Genomic DNA, 12,342 nt, shown 5'->3' with positions numbered 1-12,342 from the left:
CGGAATAGAATCTAAGCACTTCCACGTGTCTAAACATTAACCCAGTATTCTGGTTACGGAAACTCGTCTGCGTGTCAAACCCAAGGAGAGAGGAAGGTGGGAATATTTCGGAATTATGTATATCTTCAAGAGGATCACCAAAACTAGCCACTAGGGCAGTTATAGCGAATTGGATAAGGTCAGTACTGTTAGAAGCAGTGGTCCAAGAACCGCCAGGCAGTGTCCGATCAGCGGGAGCTTCCTTATACTGTAAAAATACCCGATATTTGATTTTATAGAGAGAGGTAACTGACGTAGTGAGTCGACATTTTTCACGACTACTACCAGAGAACGATGGACACACCACCATCATAAGGAGAAAGGAACCCATTAACTTATATTACATTGAACGGCACGATGGTCTATAACTCGGCAATGAATCATTGTCACATACAGGAATTTGGCATACCGAACACCAGGTGAAAACAAACAGATATCTGAAGGACTTCAAAGTCAAATTCGAATAATGAAAGGAGTTTTACCTACCAATAAAACTCTTATTATTCATGTTAACTTTGAAGTCCAGGTAACTTCTACCTGGTTCCTCGAGCCATATCATAATGACAAAGGAGTCCCAAACTCCCTACATAAAAAAGGGACGCGCGGGTATGACCAGTAAATAAAAAGGGAGGAATGACCAACGACAAGAAAAAGGAAAATAAATTAGTATAATATAACTCACGCGAAGAAGGAAGAGCAAACCCTATCTCAAGGACCTCAAAGTCAACATGAATAAGAAGAGTTTTATTAGTAGGTAAAACTTTTTTCATTATTAATTATAGTACAAAGCACTACAAACCTACAAACCTATTTGTAGAATGGCCTAAAATAGAATAACAAACTACCATTGGACGCCATTTTGAAAATTTCATCCGAATCTCAGATTTTGTACAGTTACGAGTCTTCATAGGGTAGTTTTCGACAGTGGCTTCCCCATCCCATTCTTCAAATAAGTTTAGTTTGTAGTTCTGTACGTCCTGCGGGGGTAGACAAACCATGCATGTGGTAGATCAGGGGAGGGCAAACTGCGGCCCGCGGGCCGCATGTGGCCCGCCGGGTATTTTTTTGCGGCCCGCCATCATTAATTGTACTTCTGATTACGAATAACTTTTTTTATATTTTTTTAAAAAATAATGTAAAAGTAACGAAGAATTTGTTGTTTCGTTAATGTATTATCTCAGTACGTCTTCCTTGCGTCTCTATGAAACTATGTAACCACTATTTTCTATGTTGAATATCGTGACACATTTAAATACTTTTAACTCTGCGTTGCAAGGAAAAAAAATATATGCCCACGATATGGTGAAGAGTTTAAATGGATTTCAATTAAAACTCAAGTTGTTCCTTCGACAAATATCGAATAAGAACGTGGACCACTTTCCAACTTTGAAGTTGCTGAATATACCAGAATATAAATTTGAAGAATATGGTAAAATTATTAAAGCTCTGAATGACGATTTTTTACAAAGATTCGGTGACTTCCGAAAAATTGAGACAAGCTTAGCAACAGTACGCGATCCATTTTCAATAGATATTGATAGTGTACTGACAGAGCTACAACTTGAGATTATTGGTCTGCAGTGTGACACTGATTTAAGAGAATTGCATCGTCGTGAAGATATATCCAAATTTTACAATGCCCTTAATTCAGACAAATTCGAACAACTTAAAGATTATGCAAGAAAAATGTTCGTTGTTTTTGGATCAACTTATATATGTGAACAAACATTTTCGATCATGAACCTCAATAAAAATTCTTTACGATCAAATATCTCCGATGCCCATTTACAAGCAGTTTTGAAAATATCAACCACAAAATTAACACCTGAATTTGAAAAAATGTACAACACTTTCATTCTTCTCATTAATTTTTTTGTAATGTTTATTTTTCGTGATAATAAATAGTGCATATCTAAAAATGGTATTTTACTTGCGGCCCGCCGTTCATTTTGAATTCTTGAATTTGGCCCTCCATCCAAAAAGTTTGCCCTCCCCTGTGGTAGATAAAGTAACGAAAAATAATACCTACCATTTTTAAAAGCAAATTTCGTACAATTTTTTCGTTTTTTCGCCTGCGGCACTGAAAAACGTAGCCTCCTTAAATATTTAGTTGTCGTGCGAATCAGATATCTAAAGGCGGTTATTGTATTTGTGCGTCTATGATATTTAGGTAATTATTTAAGGTATAGGTACTTACAACAAAAAAAACTCGCACTCGCACACTGATATTATAATATAGTGTCATATTTTTTTTTATTTCAAGCGCTGCGCTGAACAGATTAATTAGATAAAAATCTAAAAGCCACCTCCATGGTCCACGTGCATCGCACGGCCATTCGCGGTGTGCTTTGGCCCTTATAAGTAGGTAGGTACCTAATAATATTATTTTTATGATCTCGATTATTCTCATACCTAATGCAATAATTAGTAGGTACCTACTATTGATCATAAACAATAATACAATAGCTGATATTATATAAAAAATGACACACTGTGCCAATAATAATTAATACAAAACAAAACAGTCATCGTTCACCAGGGAACACAAAATCAATAGGGACAACTGGCATGCCCTGCTGTATTATTTGGTTTATAGCTTGATCAACAGCTGATGTTGTTGTTCAATTTGGATTCCGGTAGGGTCCCAATATATTAATTTACATACAAGGCTCGAAATAGACTGGAGCGCACCGGAGCGCCGTTCCAGTTCGTGAAATTGATAAAATTATCGCTCCGTATCGTGCAAAAAATTATTTGACCATCTGAACTAGGTAGACCATAATATGATAAAAAATCTAATACCTACGCTTATTTTTATAAAATAGACATAAAATTTGATAACTATGTTTATTAATATCTTTAGAAATTCTTTGAGCACTCCGATTCGTAAACTTTTGCATTTCGATAAACATAATGTTATAATATGTGAATTCCTCAAGTTTTCCACTATAATTATTGTGCATAATTATTTTTAATAAGTATTCCCCAGTCTATGGTAACTTTATCACAACCATAGATCATATACGTAATGTCATAATCTATGGTCATGCTCATAAATTAGTCTATGCTCATAACTGTGGCAACATCGGCTGACAGCTGGCCATTTTGTTGCTCTCTTCAAGTTAGTTGATGTTGACAAGTTAGACGATTATTTTATAGGTTGTTGGCAAAATTATTAATTTGCCCTGCGAACAAAATAACCCAATATGGTTAGTAACTATTTATGCGGACGACGTAATCCACATATATTTTATTTGTCATCAAACGAGTCTCAAAAATTTTCTATCACCGCGTAGGTACTTTTTTACAAGATGGAAGAAGTCGAATGGCGAAATCTATTGTACAACATTTTAGTGCTGGTCCTCGCAAAAGAAAGCCTGAAAGATTAATGTTGACATTGTTTCTTTCAACAAGAATCTTAAACTATAGACATCCGGTATATGCACTATTTCATTAATTAATATTGAGTATGTTTGTCATTCCAGTCTGTCACGGATTTTTTGAAGGACCTGCCTTCATACGATGAACACAATTTCACCTTATTCAATACAGATAATGGCATAAGAACATGTTCGAAGAGACCATCTGTATATTTACCAACGACGGAATTTCCCTCTGAACAAAGTAAGAGAATATTAAGTATTTATTTTTGATGTGTTTCATTTGATTAGGTACACCTACCCTATATTGTATTCTTTCCGATTTACATTTAAGTAGTTGGATAAATAATTTTCGGATGAAGTATGACGTACTAATATTTTTAATTATCTTTATTTTCAGTTATTGTTACCGAAAAAACCAATATCCTCTTGAGATACCTCCATCAGCAATGGGGTAAAAAGGTAAAAATATTAATTTTTATAATTCCCTTTCTTCAATAGATGCAATTTAATATTATAATAGCTTGATAATACTATTGTATGAAGTTTTATGGTAGTAAAGACTAGTACATTTGCATATTATGGTGTTTTCGACCATAGTCTAAGTGCTCGTCCGTGGTGGTTAGGCGGGCGCGGGGCGGCGGCGGGGCGGGCAACTCAAACGTATGAACACGTCTCGACGTGTCCGTAGACAATGCGCGGGGACGGGTGTTCGCGCGTGTTGTTTTGGCGCGTCTAGCTCAACGCAGTCAAGATCGTACATGCGGCGGGCTCTTCCCATACTGCGCGCATAGAGGTGTCCGCACTGAATGGACGGGCACCGACGCGGGAAACGAGCGAGTTGCGGGTGTCTCAAACCATCATGAGCTTACCGCGTGCGTCTGGTGTATTTATGGTATTATTTTCACAAAGCATAGATAGTGCGAAGTGATGTAAAGTAGGTATACGTTTTATAACGTTGCACTTTTTACTACACTGATACGCCTCTTTGCCTTATTACGTCGCATAAAATTATATCAAATATATATAAAAATTATATATTCACTTGTATTAATATAATATGTAGTACTAAATAAATATATATTATGTAAAAATAATATCTTTAAATTTCAATAATTCTTAACGCACATATAATATTGTATACTTATTTTACTTACAGTTATAAAGGTAGGTACATAAAAAAATGTTTTTTTTTGTCTATAATTCAATATTCTTTCTCATTTATCTCTTTATCTAATTTCTCTGTATTTAAATTTTAATATGATTAACTATAATTATTATAATTTATATGGAAACTTTGCTTGTTGCAATATCTTTTTCTAGTCTATTTTATACATATTTGTAGTCTATGTAACTGTTTGTTTTCCTTAATAAAAAAATATAAACATAATAAAAATAAAATATATTAAGTAGGTACATCATTTCCATCATAGAGCCGGGGTGCAAAGTTATGAAGCGTACATTCTACACCTACATTCACACCATATGAACCGAAAAGTCTTTTTTAAACTTTAACTTACATATTATCCAATATATAATCAAATTATAAAATCGACCAAGGGTACTTGATGGAATTTGAATTTAAATTCATAAATATAAATTTACCAAATAAACAGGAATTAACTGTATCAGATGACAGTGTATATTCACCATTGGTGGTGTTTGAAGATGCCAAAAGGCGATAGTCGGATCGCAAAAAAATACTCAAAATGAATAGATAAAAACTTAGATCAATTATTAGAATATACCCAATCAAATATTTTCTCATGTTACTCTTTTTCGAAAAACTTGTCTGGTTGTTCCCGCAGTTTCTTGTATAAGTTATAAAATTCTTCTGCTAAATTAGTGTTTTCCATATTGATTTCATTGGCCCCATATTTTGGTGCAAAGTTTTGCCATTTCAAATAGGAGTTTTCCAGTAAAAACTTTTCTGTGTTTATGGTTTCCTATCCCTGATTTGACGCTGAACACGACTGGACGCGCGCGGGCTACTACGGACACTCTACTCGTGCCCGTCCCCGCGCCTATTCCGCGTCGAAGACGCCCCATGACTACGGCCAAGCGCTAATATTGACATGCAGCTGAAATTCAACATAGAAGTGTTTCCCAATTTAACCACTTCCCAGTTAGATTTTGGTGAGAGTGTCTAAAAATTGTCAGATATTTTTTTAAACATTTTTTGAACAATTTATTAAAAATTTTATTTTTACGTTTGTTTTACTTTTTTTCGCATTGAATTAACACTTTTTTACAATATTTAAAATTTTATGAAAAATGTCAAATATTCTTTTAACGTTTTATTATAAATTGTTTACATGTTTTTTTACATTTTATCACAACAGATATGTAGGTTTATGTTTTAAATTTTACGGAAATAATTTTAATAAGTCTTTTTGGTATGGTAAATTTTGAAAAATTCAATACACAACCCTACATCACAATCTCGTCTCCTTCCGTATTCGTTTGTCGTTTTCATTCATATGTGAGCAGCATACTTTGCACGTCTAGTAGGCCTTTCTTTATTCGCCGTAGGTGGTATTGGTTGGTAACTAAAATGAAGCTAATAAGTATGAATAATATATACTTATTTTTTACGAACTTACTTCTAAAATGTGCTCAAAAATAACAAAAGTAACTAAATTCAAATTACAATAACATGCGACATACCTAACACAAAAATAACTATGAATGAACAATGAAGTCATTGACTAATCATAATATACTCAGGCTCATATATCACTCAAATACCAGTCAAAACAAATAATAAACTGTGTGACAAGTTGAAATACGATCTTCCCGAATGTAGCTCGTGATAAACATTCCTGTCAAGAAGAGGAAAAAAACGCCCGAGTGAGACTCGGGCTGGTCAGTGTGCGAAGTAAATCCGCGCTCGAGTCACACTCGGGATAAACAGTCAAGTGGTTAAAGACATTTTACCGGCATTTTTTAGTGGGAGCTTTTTTTGAAGTTTTCTGACGTTCCATGTGAACATTATACTGTTCTTGTCTATTTAGTGGTAGCCAGCACCAAACAAATTTTGAAAATAGCCGAGATACTGGATTATTTGTTTAGATTATGTTAGGTTATCATTTTTGAATTCATGAATTTTGCTGAAATTAGGAATGAAAATTGCCACTGTTCCCACCTGGCTTTCAGTAAATAGACTTGTACCCATTATCCTTTCAGTTTCAGTTCATGTAGGAGATATTTTTTATGTCAATGACACAGTGAGGCTCGAATCCCGGGTCTAGCAAAATTTACACATTGTTTTTTAATGTGTGTTTGGACCTTATAGATTGAGCAGGTGGCTAATATCAATGACATTAATATGGACGAATCATCTGGGAAAAAAAATGACACTCAATTTATTGTCGGGTCTGCCGAATGGCATAATCTGTTCTAACTACATTACAATAAAGGTGATATTGCTATAAATTCCTGATGCTTTTTGTTGGGTCTGCCGAATGGTACGGTTTGAACGGGTTCGCTCAAATGAACATTGACATTAGAAACACTGCGGTAACGCCATTACAATAAAGGTCATATTGCTATAAATTCCCGATGTGTGATATCGCATAATGGAAATTGCGTGACGTCTACATATACATGCGAATGCGCGAATTTACTTGCTAGCTACTGTATTGAGTGTGTCGTCCATTAATAATGTCATTGGCTAACATCCATTTTCTTGTAAAAAAATATCTGTTAATACAACCTCTACTCTGTGGAGGCCCATAATATGATCTGCGTTAGAGTGAATCTATTTTATGTGTAATAAAAGACTATCATGGTCGATAGAAAATAAAAAAAATGTTTGGCATTGGACCGCCAACCTTTCATTTGAAATTTTTTGAGAACAGTTAGTACACACAATTATTTGAATGTGGGGATCGCTTTGATTTCGAGTTGGCCGGCCAACCACGTAAATTGCTCTATGCTCATATTGTTATGGAAATTTCATCAGAACATAAATCGCCCATATACATGTGATACTTAAGTACACTTTTAAACTTTGGTTGGTTTGGTTAATCCGTTACATTATCGAGGTACGTATTATCGCGGCCTTAACAAAAAATACACATGTAAACACGTAATTATCATGCAAGTTGTAAGATTGCATGCATGAATCAAAAAAGTTGCTTCTGAATTTTCAAGCGACAATTGAACTGTGCGATATCTGTGCGTGCGCAGTAAAACAATGGTGGCGAACCTGCGGGAAAAAAACGAACTACATCTCGCAGAGACTCATTTTGACGTCTACCAATTTTCACTACCTATCATATAGCACCATATAATGACAACATCGTGTCTCGCTTACTTTTGAAGAATGAGATTGGCAAGACAGTTAACACTTTTACGTGTAAACAGTTATTATTGCGATTGTTCAAAATACACACTATTGGTGGAAGTAAATCCATGCACGTGTACAGGTGCTATTAGTTAAAAATTACTATAGAGAAAAGAATAATCGTCAGTTTGTAATCATGTAAAATCATGTTTCATTATCAAACCATATTTCATAGTTTAATTATATTTGCATATTTTCAATAGGAAAGAATGGCCATTCAGATAATAATATATAAAACTGTCATAAAATATATGCAAATACGGATTGCAAAATGTTGCAGTTTCTCCAGAATTACGAGTAGATTACAAACTTCATTAAATAATTTACTGAATATACTTGACGACAATATGTTAAATTTCATGAAAAAAGATATAATGCGTGTGTTGATGAAATAATACTTTGAAAAAGTGTTTTAACCACGGATATCTGATGTACCAAATATGGTGTTGTTCTCAATTCTAACATGATGACGTATATATACATCAATACTCTTTTATATTGTTAAAATATTTAATGTGGTCATTAAATGTTCATTTATAAGATGAGTAAACGCAAAGTATAATGAATATACGTTTTTCTTTCCTACAAAGTCTACAGATTATCTAGACTTAGAGCCCGATGCTCAATTCGAACTTACAGTAACCGAAAACCATCTGGTAACTATAGACTATAGAGTTAAGGAATCCTTAACCATAGACTACTTTGTTATGAACACGCCCCCTTCTGTATTACCATTTACCACTGACAGCTGCTGTCAAAATAAATTCGCGTGTCTATAAAACAATCCATACACTCAAATTCATTTAACAATTGATCTCAATATGGATATTGACAGTGTTAATTCGTTTCGCATGTACCTACATGCAGAATATTCATTTACACAGTTTGCAGTTATTATGAACAATGATGTACGCATGGTAGAATTCGCGCAAATTGCCGATAATGGACAATCTTGAAAATAGAGAACAGAGATCTTTTGTTTTCGATTGAAACACAATACTTACGATAATATTATATTGTGAATAATAATTGTCAACAGTCCTTAACTCATTCTTTACTCATTATTAGGTAGGTAGTATATATTATTATTATAATGTTATGAGTAGGTACAATTTCATAACATGTCGACAAAAAAGCCATTGAAAAAGATTAGGTGCCTAGGTACCTACGTCGGTAGGTATACGATATTTTAATTACCTATTGCAAATTAAAACTGTTGAACAACTATTAAATATCCGTGATATTTAATACGACATACTTTCCTTTACTTTCGTTGATTCTGTACATGTCTTAATTTAGTAAAACCGATTATCGAATTGAAACGTCAGTGTCAATGAATTATGAATTACCTTTTCTTATTCAGATTTAGATACTTATGTAATATTAAACCAATCAATAGGTAGTTGAAATATATAGGTACGTAGTTACCTACACACCAACATGGTAATATTAGTTTTAATCATTCTATATAATCATTATCACCATGGCATATTTGTATAAACGACATCATCTGACATTTCAACGGCAAGTGTTACTGTATCGGGAAAAACACGGCTCAAAAAATAACATATTATTCACTAATTGCGGAGACATTAAATCATTTTAATTAAATATTAATTGTGTATTTATAGTTATTGAATTTATTTTTTATAGTTTTCATATTTTTGTCATCGTTTAACAATTATTACAAAATAATTTACCCAAAATATGAATAAGAGAATTTTTATGTATGGTGTATGGTGTTCAATAGAAAAACAGAACAAAGCTATTGCAGATCTGGTGGACCATAGACAACTCGATCATAACTATGAAAGGCTTTCTGCATAGTGTTTTGTTGTCAATAAATTTTAGTTATGACAGACGATTGTGCATCGGGCTCTAAGCTTGTAAAGATACCCCAAATTCTTCATTTTCGACCTTTACACAGGATTCCGGCCCTTATGAGCCAAAGCACACTGAAAGCGGCTTCGAAGCCCCTCGTGCCACCTACGCCACGCGTGCCGCTTCCATTGTGCTTTGGTCCCAATACTGAAATACAAAAATACATAATTAGATATATTAATAGTTAATATAGAGAGCTTTATAATATGTTATGTGCTGTGTGAGGGATTTAATATACTATTACTATTCAAATCAAAGCAAGCAATCAGACTTACGGAAGAATGGTTATCACTCAGAAGCTGTCTTTACAAGTGTTTTTATTGATCATTGTATATTTTCCGTTAATTTCAGAATTCCCCCAAAAAACGAGATGGAAATCTGGAAATGCCCGGTATCGATGACTCAAGGCCAAGGAAACGACCCCGTCTAAACTCACCATAAACGCTTCAGTTGTTCGCAACATTCTAATTAGTATTACAAACTTTCCACACCCTGTTTTTCTAATATCATCATTAATTTCTTTTCGTATTATGTGTGTACGTAATTACTATAACTTTGCCACAAAAGAGAAAGGTTCAAATTATTGATTTTTATTTATCTTTGGCTATTTAAGTTAGCAACATGCTTTGAAAGAACTTTTATAAATAATTATATTCACTTTTTTGGATTATCTAATTTACTTATAAAGTTCAATTTTCTATGCATATTATTTTCAATAAACATGCTTACATTGTATTCTTTTCATTATATATAATTTATCTGATTTTTACGACAGCTACAAATACATGGGAATTAGTGTGATTGATGGCATCTGTCGGTATGGCTTGGTACTTACAGGCTGCAGTTACACTGCCGTGTGTATCATCTACATAATATCTATATCATTGAATTTGAACCATATACTTTGGTGGTACATAAACATGAAATATCCAGTTTTGACTATTAAAATAGTGGTAAACGAGTGATTCGTTTATAAACTAGTTAAAACAGACGCATCAGTTAGTTGCAACCGGATATTTGACAAAATGTACATAATAATTACATATATCACAACTTATAACGTACTCTTTAATGACCTTAAAGTATTTTATTTTAATATTAAATTTAATAACGCCGAAAGGACATAGTTTGATATTTCATAGGGACGGCCTATTTAGCCAATATCAAATTAAATATATCATTTCAATTAATATTAAAAAAAAAACAAACCCAATCCATCATCACCTGAATTAGTTCAAAATAAAATCTAATACCGAGGTGATTTCAATTTTATATTATTTAGTTATGCCAGATGTCACCCGAACCATCTATTCTTCTGCTCGATCAATGTTAATTTAACTCGAGCTAAGTAGCCCCACTCTCTATCTAATATGAAATGAATATTGTCAATGAAATACAGTGGAACCTCGTTAATAAGAACACGGATAATTCGAAATTCGCCGTAATCCGAAATTTTCGCAAAAAAAAACTCCCTTGAACACTATTTTCATATAAAACCATACCTTTAATTCGAAATGAGTCCTGGCATACAAAAATATTCAATAAATCGTAATAAAGTACACTATTTCATGAGCCAGACATTGAAAATTGTGATAAATTTTTCTTAAAACATAAATTACTTATTTTAAGAAGGTAATATAAATAATCCTGATATTTTATGACCCATTGACCATATGACACACGGAATCGGAAATTTTGTAGGCACACTATGATCGTAAATGAAATTAATGAAAATCAAAAAAAATTTTAATATTTTTCCCCCATAAATTTCGTAATTCGATTTTATTTTTCAATTTTCGGTCCCGTGGAATTCGTATTAACGAGGTTTTACTGTAATATCTAAATTTGTATTAAATTATATCATGTGTATGTTTCAAAAGAACATGAAATTTATTCGATACTTCTCTGTTATGCTTTTTAATTTAAATATTTATTATTTTGTTATATACCTACACCTTGAATTTATTATCGGTTCCATTGGATACGTTATGGCCCGGTAGAAATCTCATTAATTATTGCGTTCGGATTTTCACATTTTAATGATTTGGAATTTCGAATTGTTTATAATCATAGGTATGTATGTAATTTTAAAATTATTTGTAATAAAAGTAAGTTACAAGAAAATTGTGTTATTATTCACTAACCATGGAGTCCTGGGCTAATACGTCTTGGGAGCCTCTAATTTAAGTGTTAACTTTTTTGTCCGAAGATCAATTTAAATGCTTAATATTATTATTTCAAACATCAAATAGAACACCATTTAATCATACTATTACCAGAGTTATCAAACTTATTCGGTTCACAGCACCCTTGGTGTGTAAAACCATTTTTTAGCTTTCATTCCCAATCATATCTGCACAATATACTAGGGTGGTTTGAAATGTTTATTAAATTTCTACGATATGGTGCCACAATTCCTAAAGCAAAATCATTGTTGGTAAGTATCATTCGTCAAATGATATCTGTCAAAATTTCAGTCAGATCTGACGCATAGTTGCAATGAAAAAAATAAGTTTTCATAAAACATTTCACAGATCAAAGCCCACATGGATGAAATGCACCAGAATTGACGACCTTTTTGGATAAATGAGTTTCAACGTGGCTCCCACAAGGAGGGGGGCTGAAAAGTCTCTTGCCTGGGGGCCTGAGCTCAGATCAGCCCTAGTGTGGCGGGTCAACCAGATAAGTGTCATT

The 12,342-nt window shown here is 33.3% G+C and overlaps 1 protein-coding gene across 1 annotated transcript; it reads left to right on the top strand.

The window, feature by feature from the left end:
• Window positions 1-3,137: 3,137 nt before the first annotated feature.
• Window positions 3,138-11,768, top strand: LOC147074558 (DET1- and DDB1-associated protein 1). Its single transcript, XM_085943496.1, has 4 exons — window positions 3,138-3,248; window positions 3,525-3,663; window positions 3,820-3,881; window positions 10,000-11,768. The coding sequence occupies exons 1-4, from the start codon at window positions 3,246-3,248 to the stop codon at window positions 10,087-10,089; spliced, it is 294 nt and encodes a 97-aa protein (XP_085799622.1). The 5' UTR covers window positions 3,138-3,245; the 3' UTR covers window positions 10,090-11,768.
• Window positions 11,769-12,342: the final 574 nt, after the last annotated feature.

The sequence above is a fragment of the Rhyacophila brunnea genome, unplaced genomic scaffold, assembly GCF_057557595.1.
Source record: "Rhyacophila brunnea isolate RB1 unplaced genomic scaffold, BYU_Rbru_1.0 scaffold_16, whole genome shotgun sequence".
Classification (NCBI taxonomy): Eukaryota; Metazoa; Arthropoda; class Insecta; order Trichoptera; family Rhyacophilidae; genus Rhyacophila; species Rhyacophila brunnea.
The sequence above is the reverse complement of the archived record's forward strand: the minus strand, read 5'-3'. Positions and strand labels throughout refer to the sequence as shown.

What these genes read in the sequence shown, in the direction of transcription:
- LOC147074558 (XM_085943496.1), top strand. An exon ending in GGAATTTCCCTCTGAACAAA is followed by an intron (nt 3,664 to 3,819) that starts GTAAGAGAATAT and finishes CTTTATTTTCAG; the next exon opens with TTATTGTTACCGAAAAAACC. An exon ending in ATCAGCAATGGGGTAAAAAG is followed by an intron (nt 3,882 to 9,999) that starts GTAAAAATATTA and finishes CGTTAATTTCAG; the next exon opens with AATTCCCCCAAAAAACGAGA.